General features: G+C 39.3%; 1 protein-coding gene across 9 annotated transcripts; it reads right to left on the bottom strand.

Moving 5' to 3' along the window:
• Nucleotides 1–1,554: 1,554 nt before the first annotated feature.
• On the bottom strand, nt 1,555–16,704 carry ddx3xa (DEAD-box helicase 3 X-linked a). 9 transcript variants are annotated; one of them, XM_072397389.1, is made up of 20 exons: nt 16,360–16,704; nt 15,207–15,258; nt 14,688–14,735; nt 13,165–13,224; nt 10,143–10,247; nt 9,608–9,743; nt 9,369–9,473; nt 9,180–9,279; nt 8,959–9,094; nt 8,677–8,774; nt 8,496–8,594; nt 8,235–8,395; nt 8,002–8,146; nt 7,780–7,924; nt 7,450–7,500; nt 6,210–6,391; nt 5,682–5,799; nt 5,444–5,597; nt 4,907–5,025; nt 1,555–4,802 (listed from the first exon to the last, which is right to left on the bottom strand). In XM_072397389.1, exons 1-20 carry the CDS (start codon nt 16,402–16,404, stop codon nt 4,717–4,719), a joined length of 2,145 nt encoding a protein of 714 aa, XP_072253490.1. In that variant the 5' UTR covers nt 16,405–16,704; the 3' UTR covers nt 1,555–4,716. The 9 variants fall into 9 exon arrangements, with proteins under 9 accessions (XP_072253490.1, XP_072253487.1, XP_072253493.1 ...); XM_072397386.1 differs by having other exon boundaries at nt 10,077–10,247; XM_072397392.1 differs by lacking the exon at nt 13,165–13,224.
• Between the last annotated feature and the right edge of the window lie 3,763 nt (nt 16,705–20,467).

Here is a 20,467-nt window from a genome sequence, read left to right on the forward strand (position 1 = left end):
TTTCTGCCTTCATCCAGCTCCAGGTCATTTCAAAATTACCTTGAAACTTGAGCAATTAACTTTCTGCTAAATTTTCACTATTTTCAGCTTTTTTAGCATGGTCAGATATCCCCATTTAGCTTTTCAGCATTGTCACTGTTTCGCAGGAACAGCTTTTTCTAGTTCTGTTTACTTTTACTCTATTTACAGCATAGAATATTCTACATTTGTGTAAATATTTGTCCCAATTCAAAAAGTTTGAAAGGTGTAAAAGACACTAGCAACCATACTAGCAAAGCAGCTCTGCCATTTTGGATTCAATTTGACAGAATGTCCACTGGTTTTATATAATATTTTTTCATATTTCACCTACCTTTCATCTAAGCTTTTTACTTCAGTTATATATGTAGAACACAAATTTCAGAAATGTCTGTGAAAAGTCACAAAAGTATGGAAGTCGAGAACGGACATGGATTTTTTTATTTATTTATCTCGTGATAATGAATTCACTTGTGTTCATTTTGATTTCAACCAACAAGAGCTGCAGCGAACAGCTTCCACAGCCACTGGCTGTAGCTGTAGCCTACCGGTAAAATACACTTTACGTTGGTTTGTTTGGGCTATGGGTTAGCAGATGAGAGGCTGACAAACTTCTATCTATTCGGCTGCTTCAGGTAAGGTAACAATTAATTTGTTATATTGAGATAAGTCGTTAACAGGAGATAACAGTGCATAAAATAAAATAAAAAAACATGGCCGTTTTTGGCTTCCGTACAAAAGCAAGAAAAGCCAAAGTCCAGCTAAATGTAGTTCTACTTAAAATAAATTAAAATGTTCTAGTAGCACTATTATGCAAAGAGCTCAGCATCAAATTTAGACTTATGTATAGTTGCAGTTACTGAGTAAATGTTTTATTTGCTCAGTACAGTTGGACTTAAAACAGAGGAGCTGTCTGGCATCTTGGAAATTATGTAAAATTACAACCGTAAAAGTCGGGGGGGACAGTTAACTTTAAGAAGAAGTAATAAACGCTTAAAAATAAATAGCTGACAAACAGTATCAAGTAATTTAATCAAATGAAAGCAGTTGATTTATGTAATTGTGATATAATGAAAAGCCAATTATTTGCAACAAAATCTACCATTTATCATTTCAGGAGTGACCTCAAGGAAAGAATCATTTCACAAAAACTGTACATTTTACAAGTCATGTAATCAATTAAATTAGGTCAATTGAAGAAAAAGAAAACGCCATTACGATAAAGACTATAGGCCGATATTACTTGTACTCTCAGATTGTTTTGGCTTCAACACTTCCATGAGAAAAGTTAAGTTTCTGTTTAAACTGTACATTACAACATGACTTACTGGCAAACAATCTGTTGGGAGCGTTTAATGGGATATTCACATATCAATTTGTGGTCAAAACGTTAAGATGGAAAATAAGAAATTGCAGCGCGAACGTGTGCAGGTTTAACTTAAGACAAATGATTTGAGGAACTTAAAATGGATGAACACTACAAACAAAAAGGATTACCTCATCTGGAACTGGGTGAAATAAGGGTTTTATGGTTAGTTCGCTTGTCACTGAGGTTTTAATTCCATTTTATAGGTCATACAAAAATATTCCTAAATTCAAAGTTCACACAAATCAACTGAAAGCTTTGAAAATACACATGACACAGTTGAATTTACAAATGAAATCTTTATGCACTTTTCCTCTTCAAAAGAAACAAAGCCTATTCAATCAATACCAAGTTGAATTTTTGCTGCCTGTCGGCCTCGTATCCACACAAGGCAACAGGCTGCTTTGCTACAGGTCTTCTCAGCACATCTACAGTAAACAAGTGTTCATGAAACATGCTTGATTTTTCCAGATACTTTTGCGTTCAAACATTTTATTTTGGTAAAATCATACAACTCGCACCGCTGAGTACTTCCCATGCAGTGCAGTAGCCTATAAGCTAATACAGAAAAGCAAAGTCTACATCTAAAGAGCTCAGGGGTTCTCCAGAGATCGTGGATCAAAGTCTCCGATTCTGCCTGCAACGGCATGCGCAGAACCTCCTATTCTTCTTTCCAAACAGCGGTCTGAAAAAGCAGACCTGCTCCAGACTCCAGGAGAACTCAAGAGACGTCATATATGCAAATGCAACAATGAGAATAAACCACATGTTTGTTTCTTTAAGGATTGCCATGTGCCAGACATTGACTGGAGAAAAACTATTAGGTCAAATTAGACTAAAGAACCAATAATGCACACAGTTGGAGAATCTGAACACTTCTGCACTGATATGCTTAGGAAATTTATTTGCTATTTTGATAGCTTTATTCCAAACCTTGGCATGTTTGTTAAATTCCACTTCAAATTTTGATGACCAATTAGAAACTTCTAATAGAGATGACTGGCCATGAGGAGGCCCTGAAACAGCTGTGGATATTATTTATCGAGTCCAATGTATCTTAAACATTAAAAAGCTCACACTACCCCGAAATATATAAATTTCACGCATACAGGTGACATTCAACATTCAAGTGCCAGTGTTTTTTGTACTGTCTTTTGGTCAAGTTTCTGAAACTTTCAAAGAATCACTTTGAGGCTTACAAAAATAAATATTTGTCAAAAATGCTTAATAAATTACACAAAACTAGCAGCAAAAGTAGAATCTAGAAATCTGTGCAAATGGCTAAATTCCCCCCAACTGCTAAATCCCCTGGTCCCAAATAAATCCTGTTTTTAAACGTTGAGAACCCTTCCCCTTTGTAAACAAGCTGCGTTTTTTCCACAATCTCCTCACACACAATATTTGGAAGCTTAAGGACACATATCCAAGACATCTATATAAAACTCTAGATGTGCAATAAAACAACTTTTGTAAAACTCGATGGGCACAACATACAAGGGCCTACACACCTAAATCAAGTAGCACCATTCAATCTCAAGTTCTCAACACTGTCAGTGCATCCGCTTTTTTAGATCAATTTCTTGAAGAAAAAAAATAAAGGTTTCAAGGCACAACACACCCGATGAGAGAACTGGGAGCATTTTGAGGTGAACCACCCCCCCCTTTGTCTCTCTGACCCTTGATGGCGTCTCCTCTTTAAGAGGAAAAGCCGCCTCCGGCTTTACAAAGCCGCAGATTAGATTTTTTTTGTATTTTCTAAATAAATGTCTGAGAAGATGAACCCCCAGAGGACCTGACAGTACTTAAATGTTCCATAACGGAAGTAGACGCACCCCCCCTTTTATCTTTGGCCGACTCCACAGTTAAACTACGCAGCTATGGAAACCAAAGCCACTGCCAACGGCGGTGCACTGAAAAATCACGCCCCCATACATGCCCCTTTTCCCTAATCCTCGTGGTCGGAGTGCTGCTCTACGCCGCTCCGTTCCTCGCTGGTTAATAGAAAACCTCAGTGATCATTCAAATGCCTGTCTCTTAAAGATGAACCATGCCTCCAACGCAGCTTGAAAAGAGAAAACGTTTGTAATTAAGTTAAGCCTGCGACTCAGTTCACGTGTCCTTTCTCCTTGACCAAAAAACAAAACACTTGCAAGCGTAGAATACCATCTGGGCCTCGTGGCTGCTGGTCAATTCGTTAACGTCAACACCACCACGCTGAGCCCTCCCGATGCTATGGTCCTTTATGCAGCCATTTTGAACTTCACTTTCAAGATGGCAGGCATCGTTTGTTATGATTTACATTTGTAGAGAAACGATTCGAAAAACTGAGCCAGTTTTTCAAATCTGCAAACGCTTGCACCGAAAACGTCTCAAGTAAAAAACAAAAAACACCGCCCACTTAATGTAGCTAGCACTTGATAACATACTAGCTGCCGTAACACTGTCAAGTCAATCGAAAAGTGTGGAGTAACGAGTTCCAGCATTGATTCTTGTTTTTACCTCAGCGATTGTTGGCACTGAGCTTAATGACTTCTGTGTTTTTTTAAGATTATAATAGGAATGGCTATTTCAAAGACTACCATGTCCATAAAAAGGAGCCCGTCCAGGATAGAGTGAGCAAAAACAAAACACAAAGAAAATAAAGATAAACAAATGTAACTTTGTCCCTCAGGATTAAAACACAGTTGCCTCACAGATTGGCCCAGTTACAGATATAATAATGGCTCCATTAGCTGTTTGACAATAGAAAAGGCTACATGATGTTCCTGCTATAAATTTGAGGTTCAAATGGAATCATGACTCTGAGAGCCACAACACCCAAGTGTTTGCCAAGGTTTGATTAAGTCCAAGCTTATTTTACCTTTCTAGTATTTTTCACCAAACAAAATAATAGTAAAAACAAATTTAGAGCTCTTGGCCATGTCCATCTGGTGAAATGAAAACGTAGATTTCCTGTTTAAATTCAAAAGGCACAGTACATTAACATACAAATGATCCTCAGGTTACTCAGTTGGGGTTTTACCCCCCCCCCCACAAAAAGAACAAAAATACTTTTAACAATGAAAGTCCGAGCCCGCTGTCGGACAATGCATGTCAGCATCCATGCTCACTCTGAGGTGTTTTGAATCTCTGCAGTCTCCGGTGCTTTGCACGTGCTGGTGATTTCCTTTGCGTCGTGCTGCACGTCCATTACGAGAGAAGCGAATGGCAGAGAACCAGGGTTGGTAATGTACTGTGTGTCAGTGAAGCTACACAGGGAGGGTTGTTATGGTCTGGCTTAAGTTAACATGTGGTTTCCATTGGGTTGGCATGGCAACCTATTCCTATGGTGACTAGTTCCCCCACCAATCAACACTACCAGAGTGGCTGTAATTTCCTCCGTAGCCGTCGTTACCGTAGAAGTTGCCACCAAAGCCACCTGTAAAGACAAACTCGTTTCAATGCTCTTCTTCAGGAATGGGTCTATAAGACAGCGTTTGTGCTTTTTAAGTTAAATGTGGAGTTTAAAAACAATCGTTTTACCTCCAAAGCCACGGTTTCCTCCATGACCTCCAGTGCTGCGCCCACCGCGGTTGCTGTTGAAGCTTCCAGAGCCACCAGACGCTTGACGGTAGTCTCTAGCGCCAAAACCACCAGAGAACCTGAAGAAGACCATATTTAGAGCTCTGGAGTTTGTTTGGTTGTTCAACGTGTACCTTAAAATGAAGGTTGTAATTAAAAGTATTCCCAACAATTTAGACCATCCCTCTGGAACTTTCCCCTTAAATTTAACCAATAAATGTGGTTTAAACTGATTTATTGAAAGGATTCAGTTTTGACTGTATGTAACCAACCTTTTTAACAATCACTTAATCTGTTCCATACCATAGCTAAATAAAGTCTGCAGATGTTTGAGCTTTTAAAACATTGTGCTGCATCTTGAAGTTCATAAGTCAAATATTTTACTTGCCATTCTACTGTAAAAATGCTGAACAACTAAACATGGCAAGAATCACTTTTTTTTTTTAAGTGTCCCCCCAAAATCCCAGAGTAGTAGTTGTAAATTTAAGTTTCCGTTACCTCTTGGAGCGTCCTCGACTGCTGCTCTTGTGCTGGTGCTCGTAGGCCAGGCTTTCAAGCCAGGAGGGAACCTCCTGCTTGGCCTCAACCAGGATGTCCAGCAAATCTTTGGTTATGTTGCTGTTTTTGTCGTTAAAGAACGACGTGGCCAGACCTGAACAAAATGTAATAAAGATGTGATATGCCAGTCACTGTGATATAAAAACAAAAAAGAAAAAAAGAAGAAATGAATTCATACCGAGGTTGCCCACACGTCCCGTACGGCCAATACGGTGAACGTATTCCTCAATGTCACTGGGCAAATCAAAGTTGATGACGTGCTTCACGTTGCTGATGTCCAGACCTCGAGCAGCCACCTGGACAGAGACACAGCAAGGGAGAGGGGAAAAAAACATCTGGTAAGAACATTAGGAAATATTAAGTCAAGACTTTCCTTTTATGTCTGTTAGCAGTGGAATTAATGTGTCAGTCGAGCCAAAGCCTCCTTCTATAAAAGCTTCCTTTTATTCAACATACTGAAGTCAGAAATCTGAAACAATATGTTGTAGTCGCCCATTAAATTTAAAAAAAAAAAAAAAAAAAAAAAAGGTTTCTTTGGAAGTTCTTCATATGAGAGTGTTGACGACAACATCTTCATAAAGTTACATCAAAAATCCAGTTTAAGACAATGACATACCAGAAAATTAATAACTGAACAATACTTCTCTTCTGAATACCGTTAGAGACACTGAAGACACAATGAGGTGAAAGGGTTAAGAGGACTTACGGCTGTGGCCACCAAGATTGGGCACCGTCCAGAGCGGAACTGATGCAGAGCTTCCTCTCTGTCTCTCTGGGATCGATCTCCATGGATGCTGGTGCAGGCATAACCCTCACGGTAAAGGAAGTCTTCCAGAGCATCTGCTCCTTTCTTCGTCTCCACGAACACCAGAGTCAGAGAGTCTTTACCTGCGTGGTTAGAAAATGGAGATGACAAGACAAAAAGCAACACTGAATACCTGGACCATAAATCACTAACTATAATGAAAGCAGGAACTTAAAACTGGCCAGTGTAAAACAAAAGAAAAAAAAATAAAAAATTTTAAATAAAAAAAGGGACAAAAATGACAACTTATAAATGGAGACGGGTTGAATAAAAAGCATTACTTTCACTGACAGCCATTAACCATCTACTTGGTCTTTCCACAGCACTGAAGATTAAAGAATAACAATTCCCGAATTGTCTTATTTAACACAATCCAGACAGTTGGCATTAATGGCTATCAGAACAAAAGCTGGAAATAATAAAAAAAAAAAAAGGATGGGTAATGGGTAAGGATGGGCCATTTCTAGTCTCAGCAATCACTGCTTTATAGTTTTGCCAATGCACTCTGGCACAAGCAAGGAAAGATAAACTACATCCATCAAAGCTCAACCTTCTGCACATTAGTCAAGCATGTGAGTATTTTAAGATAATATCCACATCAGGATAATTAGCTGAAGTTTTAGCAAACTAACAGCCACTTAGCCCACCCTTCCAATGCAACTTGAGTCTATGTGCTTTTAGAAAGGCTGCCAATTACATGAATCACACTTTTTGTGGTGGCAGTCAATAATTATTATGGAAATGGCACAAAAGCTACATGTTATAAAAAGAACTACAACAGTCCTATTCAGTTATCCCGTAAGAACCGTTTTAAGCACCTAAACACAATCTCAAAAGGCTCTGTTCACTGGAATTATAGATCAGTGCCAGTGACAACTGGCCAAAATAGCCACAGTGAGCCAGATGACCTGAATGCCAGAGCTGCAACATAAAGAGATTTTTGTTAACTAGGGGGTACTGGACTAACAGTGTAAATGGTGCAAGGGAAATGTTAATGTAGATGCTACAAACTTTCACTGGAAATTAAAGAAGAAACAAATAAAACTGAGGCAGCCAGGGAGCAGAGGGACAGGATGAGCTGTGGGATGTGATGTTTCTGGCTTGTGGGTCAGAGTGAAGTTGTAATATTGTTCACACTTACCCGGCTTCTCTGGGGTCTCTGTCACATTTTCCTGAACCTCATTGGGAATAACTAAGATGAAACCAAACCAGCCAGTAAACGCAAGGCTGCTCAGTACACAACTTAAACAGCTTTAGATCATCATGAGAAACAAACCTGGCTCACCCCTAAATGAGACTAACACTTTATCCCCCCATTGACAGGTCTTAATCATAATGAACATTTGTTAGCAGAGATGTAGCAAAGTCAAAATTAGCTTGGCATGGAGCAGACTGAACCAGGATGATGAGTTAGAGCCAAATGTCTTCACAGGGAGGGAGCCAATTAAATGATTGTGTGTACATTTCCTACCTGTCGCATTGAGCAGGTCAAGAAGGAAGGACCTCTTGTCAGTCTCCTCTACCCAAACCACTTTCTGAGTGATGTTTTCTGAAGTGGATCCAACACGCCCCACTGCCAGGAAAATGTAATCCTCCAGAAAATCACGTGCTAGGATCTGAACATAAAATAATTTAAGAATGCAGACAAAAACACAATAAACAAGACTGTACACGGCTCATCAGTCCAACGTACCTGGATCTCTTTGGGGAACGTGGCGCTGAACATCATAGTCTGACGGATGCCTTTAGGTGGCATTGTATCTTGCTCCACAATGCGTCTAATCTGGGGCTCAAAACCCATGTCCAACATGCGGTCAGCCTCATCCAGGATCAAGTAGCTGCACACACACACACATTATGTTTAGTGAGTCAGATATTTTAAATTTAGGCAAGCTTTCTTTTCAAATCTAAATAAGCTATACTGACTTGCAATAGTCCAGACCGATCTTGCCCCTCTCCATCATATCAACCAGACGTCCAGGTGTAGCCACCAGCAGGTGACAGCCTCTCTCCAAATCCCTGATTTGCTGGCCAATATCAGCACCGCCATAGACCACACATGGTCGCACACGTGAGCGGTAGGCAAACTGGAAAGCAGATGGGAACCGTTGGCTTAGTGATTCAACATGTAGGCAAAAGATAAGTTTTTTTTTAACTTCTGAGGCATTTGAAAAGCTCTGAGCTCACCTTCCTCGCCTCATCATAGATCTGCAAAGCCAGCTCTCTCGTTGGAGCCAAGACAAGAGAGATTGGATACTGCTTACGGCGGCCATACCTTCCATTATCCTGAAGAAGAAAGAAATGCTTATTAGAACAGGTCAAATGGTAATTTGGAATATGCGAGGTTATCGTGGATTTGCGCCAGTACCTGTCCGCTGTTCTTTGCAGCATGCAGAGCATCTCCCGGCCCCTCTGTGTAGATCTGACTCAGCACTGGCAGCAAGAAAGCAGCAGTCTTACCAGAGCCTGAAACACAGCAGGGATACAGATCCATTACACTGCACTGACAGCACTTAATATTAAAGCTCCAGTTAAAAGGCATATGCTGAAACTAGCCAATGACTTTCCAATTTCATTATTAAACAAGAAATGTCTGGCTGCCCACTATATTCGTTTGCTCCTTTCAAGTAGACTGCACAGGAATACTAACCAGTCTGGGCGCAGGCCATCAGGTCTCTCTTGGACTTGATGATGGGGATAGCATGCTTCTGTACTGGAGTGGGACGAGTGTAACGACTCAGGTTGATGTTCCCCATGATAATCTCCCCCATATCCACATCATGGAACTATACAAATATCAGACAAGCCGACAAGTTAAGATACAAACTCTTCCATTAAAGCTCATACAAACTAACATCAGGAGAGACTTACACTCTCAATGTGGGGTGGGCAGTTGCTTCCAGTGGCCTCTACTGGAATATCATCATACTTCTCGAAATTTATCCCAGTGTTGCTTCCAGCGAAAAGCTCACTAGAAAATTTGATTTAAAGAAAACCCTGGTTTTAATACAGATAGAGATGACTGCTATTTATGAATGTGTGAGCAAAAATCTTCCTTACTTTTCCAGACGCTCATTTGGAGCAGTTGGCTTGGACCAGTCATCTTCTCTGGAGTCCTCCACCCAGCGGCTATTTCCTCCACCGGCGAAGCCCCCACGCTCATACCTGTACACATTCACATATACCGTTTAAACTAAAATCCATTTCTGAAGTTATGTGAAATCCTCAATGCTTTAAAACCTCTGACAATAAGCCATTTAAAGTAAAAGCTAACCCCTGATAACTCTACAAATACATACCTTCCTCTTGAGCCTGCCCCACGGTCATTGAAGAAAGTGGACTTGGACCTATCATTGCGTCCTCCAAAGCTGTTGTAGGCAGCATCCCTGGGAGCTCCTCCCCAGCCACCTTCTTTGTTTTCATAACCACCAAACCCTATGAGACAGAGAGTCTGTTCGTGATATACTTTGAGAGCATTTTGGCAAATCAGCCGCCAGCATAAGATGATGCTAGTTTCTTACCGAGAGCGGCGCATACCCGCGTTTCCCCTTAAGCAAAGCGCGATTAGATGTTCAAATCAAGAGATGTATCCAAGTACACTGCATACCTAATGTCTCTAAAAGGAATTTATAATTCACTGCAAATAAATATGCAGAGTAATATAATTTAAATTGCATAAACTGCATAAGGGTGGGGGAGGGTGGTGTTCTTATCTAATATAGCACTTTACGTCTACAGTTAGACATTATAAAGAACAGATTTCCCCACCTGCATTTTGCAATGGTTGATTAAACGAGCCTCCACCCCTGTTACCACGGTAGGCGCCACGCCCACCTCTATCATTGCGAGGGGGTCCACGCCCTCCAAAGCCCCCATTTGTGCGGTTGTCGTAACCATTCACAAATCCATTGGTGCGTCCAGCATCCCATCCAGGTGAATCTTCAAGGGAAGATCAAAAAAAAACAAAACAATGAGACTTGAAACTAATGAAGCCGCAAATCAAGAAAATCGACATGACAGTAGTCAGACTAAGAAGCGACTTAAAAACAAATGGGACACAAAGTCCAAACAAGCTTCATCTCAGCAGTTGTTTCATTTAAAATGATAAAAGCTTGTTCTTCACTATGAGGTCAAATAAAAATTATTGACCCCATGACTAACATCCTTTGACTGTATCCAAAGTCCAACTACACTGTCAGTCTTTATAGGACATTTACCACAACTATCTGCCCAGCTTTGGACACTGGCTGTATCATCGTTCCTATTGGTGGCCAAACTTATCAGTGTAGGATGAGGCTGGTTGGTGGGGGTAATGGACAGTTAGAACTGTCACAGCAAGGCCAAGTAGCTGAGGATATTCCACATAAGCTTTAGCGGGCAGACCAACCAGACAGATCCACAAGAACAGGGGAAAGTGGCCGATTATAGATCTGTGGTGAAGTTTTACACCTGTCAGTCAACAGGTACCTGCATTCATCACAACGCCCTCTTTTAGTCAGCACACCAAAAAACCCTGTGATGAGTCACAATCAATCAACAGCTTTGTCGCCGATACTGATCTGAGTAATTCAATAGAAATGATCTGCCCAATAACCTGAGGGTGTAACAGAAATTTCATGGTTCAGTATGAACCTTCGTTCCTTAATTTCTTGACTTTAATACTAATCGATGGACTTTTATTGTCTGGAGTAAAATGAGCCCAATCTCACCAACAAATAATCACAACAGCAGAAACGGTTTAGCACACACAGGTCACTAGATTTGCATTTAACTGGCTCTCAACTGTAACCCATGATCAAAAACTGACTATAGAGCTTTGGTTAAGCTTGCTCTATTAAAAGGAAAATTCATACTAAACTGAACAGCGCCTAACAAAAGGTTCTGGATGAAACTTAACATTACACCCCAGAGTATTTCCCCAAAAAGTGACATGACTCAGCTCAGAGAGTAGAGCAGATAAAGTTCAGCTTTCAAAGTCAATATTCAGACTTGAGCTGAGTTTGTGATTGAATTTAGTCACTCAGATTGGTATCAGATAAAAGCAAAATATGTGAACTCTGCAAACATGGCAAAGCACACCGTGCAGTAAACTTGGGAGCCTTATCTTCCAAGACAGAAAAGCAGGGAACAAACAAATAAAGCTAAATTATTGAAGTACCAGTAAAAACTAGGCACGGTTCATCTTGAGAGCAATGTGTTAAACTAAATGTGTCCTGATGTGGATTCTGAAAAGCTAAACTAACCTTGATGACATTAAAGCAAATAAGCTACAAGCAGTTGAGTTACTCCAACACTGCTAAGAAAAGGAGAACCTCACCCTTTACATTTTAGACAGTGCCTTTAACTGTAAATTTCACCTGTTTTGTTTATGAGGCTTATTGTACATATAATGTTGATGTGTAGGAGACACCCCTGCAGCAGGGCATGCTTCAAAAAGAGTATGTGCCAAGAGTCCTTTCACTTTTTAGGACTAGCTAAGCTATGCTTTCAGTATGAATTAGGTTTGTAACCTGCCAAACTGAGGAAATAAATGGAACATCTGGACATGCAGTAGAAGCCAGCTAAACATAGCTAAATTCAACTGTTCCATTAATTATTTAATCTATAAGAAATGTCTGGGGAGGACAACTCAAATCATGCCAGGGGTATTTAATCACGCGCCAACGAGTAGTCACCATATGCACGTTTCTGCTCTAAAGAACCTAAAAACGGAGAAGTGATCAAAGAAATCCCCTCGAGTAGTGAGTTACTGGCACAAACGCCTATTTGTGTGCACCATGGCTCGCTTCACAGTGATCAATAGTCCCACACACTACCTCATAAGACGCAGAGACCTAGTTTAAAAGTACATAAACTCAAAAGAACAGAAGCTTTTGTGTTATAGTGAATGGGACTGACTGACCGCAGTATTCCTACAATGACTTCACGGCTCAAGCTAAAAAGGTTTTAATAACAGGAGGGCTTGAACAATGCAAAACTTCTTTCACAGTTGATATTGGCTCATCATTAGTTAGTCAGCCACACGTGTGATGCAGAGCAGTCTTTAAGGAACCAACAACATGCATCAAAAGCAACTTAATTTGCAAGCTTTGATAAAACAGTGTTAGGCCCAGATTTCTGCTGCTTTCATCAAGTGACCATGACAAAGCAAGGGCACATTGATTATGCCCCAGTGTTCAGCTATATACACTAAGAAACTGTGCCAAAAAGTAGGTGGCATGGCATGCAGGTGGAGGGCAAGGTATACCACATCCGTTTCGCCAACCGCCACTGTAGGCATGGTAAAAGACAAGCTCTTGAGAGGCCAGTCTTGGGTAACCTGAGCAAAAGTAGGGAAGCAGTCTATAAAAAGATTCACCCAGGAGTACTGACTCATGCAGTTTTTAGTGTCAGGTCTGACTTTACACAATAGTTACCAATCTGACAGTCATCCCATCCTGAAGGATAGTTAATTCTCTGTCTTTGCTGACACTCAGCCTGCCATGGCTGTGGGCACTGCTTAGGGGAAACTTGGGGGACATCGCAGGTGAAATATGGGCATGAGGGTAGATTGGAAAAAAATTAAGTCAATTTTTTTATTTTACTTCAAAAGATTAAAAACTTTTTTTTTTTTAAATAAGCATATATTCAACAAGCTTGTACTGAATTTAAATGGTTGTATTCTATTTTTGACTGCAAGCATTTCAGCAGAGTTAAGCACATCAATTAATATTAAGCTTATCATTAACTTTTACTAGATACATCTAACCTAATCCCCCCACCCCCTTCGCACTGGCTTTGCTGGTGTGTAAAATGGCTATTTCATGCATCTGGAAATGCAAGTTGCCCTCAGCGAAAGCAGACAGAAGGGACTTACAGAAATTTACTGGTGCCACTGAATAACCGCACTGTCTACCAGCGGAATAAGCATTTCCTGCTGTGGAATAAGAAAACAGTAAAACGAGAAAAAAGGTCAAGTGTGCAATGACACAGTACCATGATTCCAAGTTTATTTTAATGTAAAATGATTTGGCCAAGTATGGCACTCACAATATGTGCCTAAAACATCCTCCCAATCCCTGCTACAAAAAACCTGACTTTAAAAATTACAAACCCACCCACCCTGCACAATTCACCTTATCAGAGCAGCCAACAGCCAGCACTCCTCTTGTTCAAGTGTGAGGCGTTGCACCAGCCAAAGAATAAACTTATGGATAAATTGCCCTTGAAAATAGTTCAAAAGACCAATTTGAATTAGCCCCATTCTACTACTTGTGAGCAGTCTGGGGTAAAAGTCAAGACTAAAGCCAACATATGATACCACTTGCCCTACTTTAGCAGTGCCAAAATAAGCTTTTATGCACAGACATGAAACCCATTTGACATGGCTGTCTCTCACTCTGTGCACCAGTAAGAAACCTTAAATGTTATAACATGCAGCAAAAATTATGCTGAATTGCTTTTGTCTAGACTGGTAAAGATCAATATGTTATGAAACATATTGTGTAAAGCCTCACCAATTTTCTTCTCAATTGTGCTTGCTTTTACCATGCTCTGATGGGCCTTGAGAGGGACGTTTGTTTGCTTTTTTTAGTGGGGTTTGTGTAACTCTTATAAGTATTCAGTCAGAACAGTTACATACACAGAAGATTTATGGTTAGAGGTCGAACTGGTCATTTAGTTGAACCACTGTCCTTGTCCCAGTATACATGCAAGGGACAGGAATTCAGTTAAAGACTGAAGTAGGTCTTCACTTTCTGTGGGATCGTATATGTAAGTGTAGCTAAAAATCACCCATAGACATCTTTAACTTACTTGAATGTCATTACATATTTAAGGAAATGCAACTTAACAAATTAAAGCACCTGGGCTCAAGTTAGTCTATACAGGAGTGATTTGAACCCCTATCAGGGGAGTTATCCGGGTGTTAGTCTGGCTTGATTTTAAAAGATTATGGTCGAAGTATGATGTTTCCATGCATTCAAAAGCTTAGTTTTGGTCAGACTAATGCCAGAATTTGTTTTTTCCCCCCTTCTTCTAATGTAATGTAACATGCTTTGTGGTGCCTTACCCGCAGTAGACAGTAGAGAACTCCCAGTTTAGAGAATCAAACAGGTTTCCCGAGAAACAAATTATACTTAAAAGCTACTGAGGATGGGGCTAACAAAGAGTTTTTTTTTTTAACCATTAAGAAACCACATTTTTGAAAATCTTACAGCACCTGAGCAAGTGCTATATTGTATTGTTTCTCCAGAGTGAGAACGTGTCAACAGCTGTCTACTACAAGTAAAACACTAATTACTCTTAAGTACTACAAAACCCCTAAATATCCCTTTAACATCAAGAAAAACCACCAGTCAAAGCTGCTCTGACAGTGGCTGAGGAGATTACTGAACTCACCATTTTTACCGGCATCTTTGTTCCTCAGGTGAGGTGGAATGTAACGCCCTGGATGGAGATAAAACACTCAGTCTGTGGGATTGTGTTATATCCTACATCTCGTCTATCAACAAAGCAGTCAGGTGGAAAACAAGGCTTTCCCCGCAAAAAAAAAAAAAAAAGTTTTCCAGTATAAAGTTTACTATGCAACTTCAATTAAGGCCAACAGTGGCTAAAGTAGTTATTACACCAGCTGAAGACTTGTTATAGGGAATAAAATTTCTTATGCACAAGGTATAGGCAACACAAACAAAGGTAAAACCTTTGATGAGTTGCCTAAAATGCTGAGCAAAAAATAGCTCGCTAAATATTCTTTTAAGCTCGATTATACCAAAGAGGTATTTGTCTCACTGCATCCAATAGACACTAATAAAAGCATCCAAATGTACATCATGATAAAAAAAAAAGAAAGAAAAAGCTACCATTTTCTTTTAACACTCATGAAAGTTACAATTACACGTAACATAGTTTATTACTTACTGCCAGTTCCTCCGCCTTGTCCGTCAGGAGAGTTCAAGTCTAGGGCAGCAAGCTACAAAAAACAAAACCAAAAAAAAAGATTAAAAATCGAATCAAATGAACCAAAAAGTCCACAAATCCAACTAATTACGCATTAGCCCAATTACTGCATTTTTGAGCATCTCTCGAATGTGAAATGTACAGCTCTCCAGCAGTTTAACATAAAAGTCCCAAATGATTTAAAGTGACTCATTACCCTACATTACCAAATATATACGAGTCCTGATTCTATGAAATCAAAAAGACTCAAGTTGGGACAAAATTATGGCAGATTAAATCTTTGTGTGGCATAAAATCCTATTTTTCCTATTGGCATAAAATTGCTATTTTTCATAGTAGCTTTTTAGGTGAAGTAGCCACATCAAGAGTATATTGGGAAATTTTCAATAAATATCCTGATCAAACGTAGGTACATGTAAATTACAATTGTAAATTATAATCAAATTTACAAGAAACTAAACCACAATCTGTTGTTTCACGTGATAAGTCTTTAGATGAGAATACAAATACCCCCCACCCCCCAATGGTATCCGGGTTACTGAAACTGGGGTCCCCAATTTCTGATAAATTGTTACTGAAAAATATGAAATAACACGCTTTAAAACGTGAAAAGTTGGTTTATTCAGTACCATCACGTGGGAGGGATTTTAAACGCGCAGAAAAGTATTGATGGCCGCTAAAAACTAAAGCCAACATTTTTTCCTGCGCCACGTTTCAGGCTCGGAAGGCCTCACATTAGCCTGGCTGCTTTGGTAGGATGCCGGCCGGGTTTTAAACGGCAGCTAAACCTATAATTTCTTGTGGCTTTTGTAAAGTTTTCATCGAATGTAAAGCCCTAGATCAAAATATAATGCTGAGTTTTGGTGTATGGCTAATGAAAGTGCCACGACAAACACTTCACAAAATCGAAAAAAGAGTTTTCTAGCACAACGTAACGAGTTCCGCCATCACAATCCTCTCTGCTGCGACTCCATTTTAGCAGCCATTGCGCTAGCTTAGCTCACAGCTAGCGGCTTAGCTAACGAAGCTCCCGGTTTCCTCCTCGAAACTACATGAGCGTAACGGAAAATTACCACGTTAATATAAGAAAAACGAAGAAGGTAAAAACACTTACCTGCTGATCTAGACCGTGTGGATTATCAACGACCACATGACTCATAACTAAAGAGAGTAGTGGGGGATTATTTCTGAAGAGAAAGGATTTTCTTTGTTAGCAAAACCGGCTGAGCTCAAACGTTAACTTAGCTTTCCTTTTTTCTGTACAAATTACGATATTGAACGACGGTGAACGGTCAAGTGTGATAGACGAGTACGTTTACTTTAAATAAATAAAATTTGTTGTTTCTTTTAAATACAAATTCCGATTGAGTTTCAAAACGAAATTATTACTGCGGAGCTGTTAAGCATAAACCCCCTCCCGGCAGGCTTGACCGTGGTGGAATGAGGTACCGAGTGCTCAGGTAGCGCGAGATATTCCCTCTGTAACCTCAGGCCCGCGGTCTGATGGCCAAATATCGCGATGTTTTGTCTTTTCTTTTTTCTTTTTTTCTCCACCAGTTAGGATTGTTATGCCCCGTAGTGGAGAAAGCAGAACAGAAAACATTTGCCCTGTTTCCCCTGCACTCATCATTTCCTGGAACAAAGTAATTCACATAATAGTTGCTAGCATACCTCTCATATCTTTAAACACCCTGGATCGATACATTAAATATATTACATGGAATATTTTCCAATATTTTCCCCAGTTTAGCCATTTTGTAATAGAAACCAAAAAATATTCTAGATCAGGTAATGTGGTCTCCATTTTCCTTTGGAGCCCACTGATCTATGTTAATAAATCCTGGATCTCTTTCATATAATTATACCTGCTGGAAAGAGGTCCTGTGATAGGTAGAATGAGATCTAATTTTTAATGCAAATGTACCACCCAATTTTTTGGAGTGATATGATATTACACCAGTGCCTTGTCCTTTGCTTCTTTATTCCTAATTTTGCAAACAGTACTGTGCAGAAGTCTTGATCCACCTCTCATTTCTTTATATGTTGTTATATATGTTGCCATTTTAGAATGTTTTTTTATTGTTGTTGTTAGTTAAGCCACTTAACACTTACTTATAACTATTTTCTTAAAATCTTTTGACACTGTGTTATTAGCAGCTTTTCACAAAAACACACAATTTGTTCCAGTTTTACTATAAATTACAATTATAAGAATAGATTTTGGATAAACAGAATGACAATGAATTAAATAACAGGTATACACAAAAAGAAAGCATGGACCCAGGAAGTCGTGGAGCAACTTCCAGAGGTCACACTGTGATACAATGCTCAACAATGTCATGCACACAAAGCGAGAAGAGACAGAAAGAAGAAAGAGTAGTTGATTTTACTTTGATAAAAGCACTTTAATTTATGCAAACATCTTTCCAAAGTAGACGATGAAAGCAGGAAATTTAGGGTGATTTCCCGATCATGTCTCATTTTGCAAGGCGAGGCAGAGTTGAGCATAAGCTCAGCCAAAGCCTTGCCCAGTTGTCCTGCATCTGTTCCACTCTCAGCCCTCGCCTGAGTGTTGATTCTCCAGCAATGAGCCTTCTGTACAGAAAGCAGGACAGACTGTGAAGCCTGCTCTCATCTTTTATCCCTTATTCTGTGCTGCACCTGTAAATTGAGGAGGCCAGAGGAGACCATATGTTGCTGGGATAAGGCACCCCAAAAGCAATTGGCAGCAGGGTTGAAGGTTAATTGGTTAGAATTCTATCATGATGTGCAATGAAGAGGAACTGGTAAAGAGGAAGTCACCCATCATGCTAACTCACATGAATAAAGTAAAAAAGATGGGAAACCATCCTGTGTATCTTCATATAAAACGCGGGTGTTTTTAGAAGGCATGAAATCTACTATAACCTTTCACTGAAGAGCCGTACAGGTGTAAGATACTTTAGCTTTCATTGATTTTCTATATTCATACTAAATTCAAGTAGCTACACTTCAGAGGGAAATACAGAACTTGTTATTCCATTACATACAGGACATTCAATAACTTTAGTTTGCAGATTCAGGTTGATATTAAAATAGAAACTTTAAGGAACAATTTGTGTATACCACAGCTCCCAAAAAATATGACTTAAGGAGTGAATGTTTTCCATTCAAGTAAGTGATCAACATGGCAAAGAGCAAAACAGATACAGACACCAAAGAGCTACGTCATGCTGACATTATTACGTTCACTGTATGGCAAGCAAGCCACTGATTACCTTAAAAAATATGATCAATTCCAGAAGGAAATCATAAAGTGTTGTTGCTATGAAATGTAATGAGAAAAAGACACAGGAAATGAAACATAGTGAAGCAAGGCCACGCAAAATCTAAGTGCTTTAACAATGTTTAATCAAGAAGAAACCAATAATACAAGGGTGCCTTATATCTATCCAGCCTAAATCTGCACTTTAACCGATCTCCATTTCCTCTGGGACTTTGCTAAAATTCTAAATGCAACAGAAGAAGCATAAACAACCCCAAGTTTAAAAGCTGCAACACTAAAGAAATGCACTCATTAATGCATTTAGATCCAGTTAGATAGTGATGACATTATCACTTTATCCGACGACACTGTGGCGTTGCTACTTTTGCTTCAGTTAGACATTTGATTCCTGATATCTAACTGACATCAGGATATATATATTCCATCTATATACTTTTCCTCTTTAAACTGGAGCATTGGTGTGTTATTAGTCATCCTCTGTTAGTCATTCACTGGCACAGAGTGTGCGTGTATAATCAGGTCAAGCATAAAGGAGCACCTGCCCACTCAAAAAATGTTGCTTAACTTGATATAAAACTTACAGTTGGAGGTGCCCACTCATTGAAACTCCTTATAAATGTTATTTTTATGGTCTTGAAACTGAATATTTGTGTCTTTTTGCTCTTCGTGGCTCTTCTGTCCTACACTTGCTCTCTCTGGGGTTTTAAACCCATTTTAAAGGACTTTTTACTGTCATGTGTACATACTGTTCAGGTTTGAGTGTCAGAACACGTGGCTCCATCTGCTGGACACATTAATGTCTCCATCCTACAGCATTGGAACAACTATTTTTTTAGCAAATTTTGCTGCATCTTTATTAACAATTCAATTTTTTATTTCTTATTAACACTAATGTGAATTTGCTTAATAGCTACCTTATTAAAATACCATTTTCACGTTGTCACCAAATTTTTTAAATATTAAAACTCTTTTCAACAGCTATTCTGCTGCTCCTTTGCATTTGCACTTAATTTCACAAGCGTCTGTTTGATGGATTAAAGATGTGCCAGAAAGTTCCTTCAATGAACAAGTAAAATAATTAGAGTTGAAAAATGTGACCCTGTATCCGCTCAGTCTGAAAAATGCAAGTAATATAATTTGAAATTTTGTTAGTGTTCATTGACCGCTTAAATGAGTTCAATTTCCCAATTTTCACACGATTTAAAAAAAAGGTTTATTTAAGATCTGATCATTTTTTGTTAAACATTACAGTTTAACAAAACAGTTGGTTATATCTAATAAATAAGTAAGAATATACCTGCATTAAAATTCTGGACTTGTACACATTTTATGGAAGATTAACTAAAGATTAACCTGTATTCATTTGCATGGATACAGGTGAAAAACTCATTTCTGCTGCTGGAAGATTGCCCTTAATGTGCACCTGGTTGTGACAAAAATGTGCAGTTTAGATGTATTAGCAACTATCAACCAAAAACATATGTGAAAAACTTGTAATTTCACAAAGCTGCCGTTTTTTAGAGAGCTAAATTAATCCCATACAGACTTTGTGTTGGTCGAGCATCTTGTTGTGCATCCAAACAAAGTGCTGGCTAAAAGAAGACACACATGCTGCTATTTGATTGTCACCCGTGCACTTTAATTGTCCTGTGACTGTTCCCTCTTGAAAGCATCTATAATTTCTGCCAGACTGTAAAGTAAAGAAAGCCATAGGAGGAGTGATGAGCACCAATTTTCTTTAGAAACTGCTCCATCAGTTCCAGTTTATGCAGATCTAAAATCTATGTTGATTTTTTTTTTAATTTGTCACGTAGTCATTAATCATGTAGCTGAATATTCGCCTGAATTTGCATGCTTGCAGTTTTTTTTCTTTTTTCCAAATTACCAGCTGCAGGGCAAGAAAAGACAAATGCTCTGTGGTCGTCTTAGCCAGGTTGGGGGTTGGGGAAGAAGCCAT

Source organism: Leuresthes tenuis, unplaced genomic scaffold (assembly GCF_036924035.1).
Source record: "Leuresthes tenuis unplaced genomic scaffold, fLeuTen1.0.hap1 SCAF_12, whole genome shotgun sequence".
Taxonomy (NCBI): Eukaryota; Metazoa; Chordata; class Actinopteri; order Atheriniformes; family Atherinopsidae; genus Leuresthes; species Leuresthes tenuis.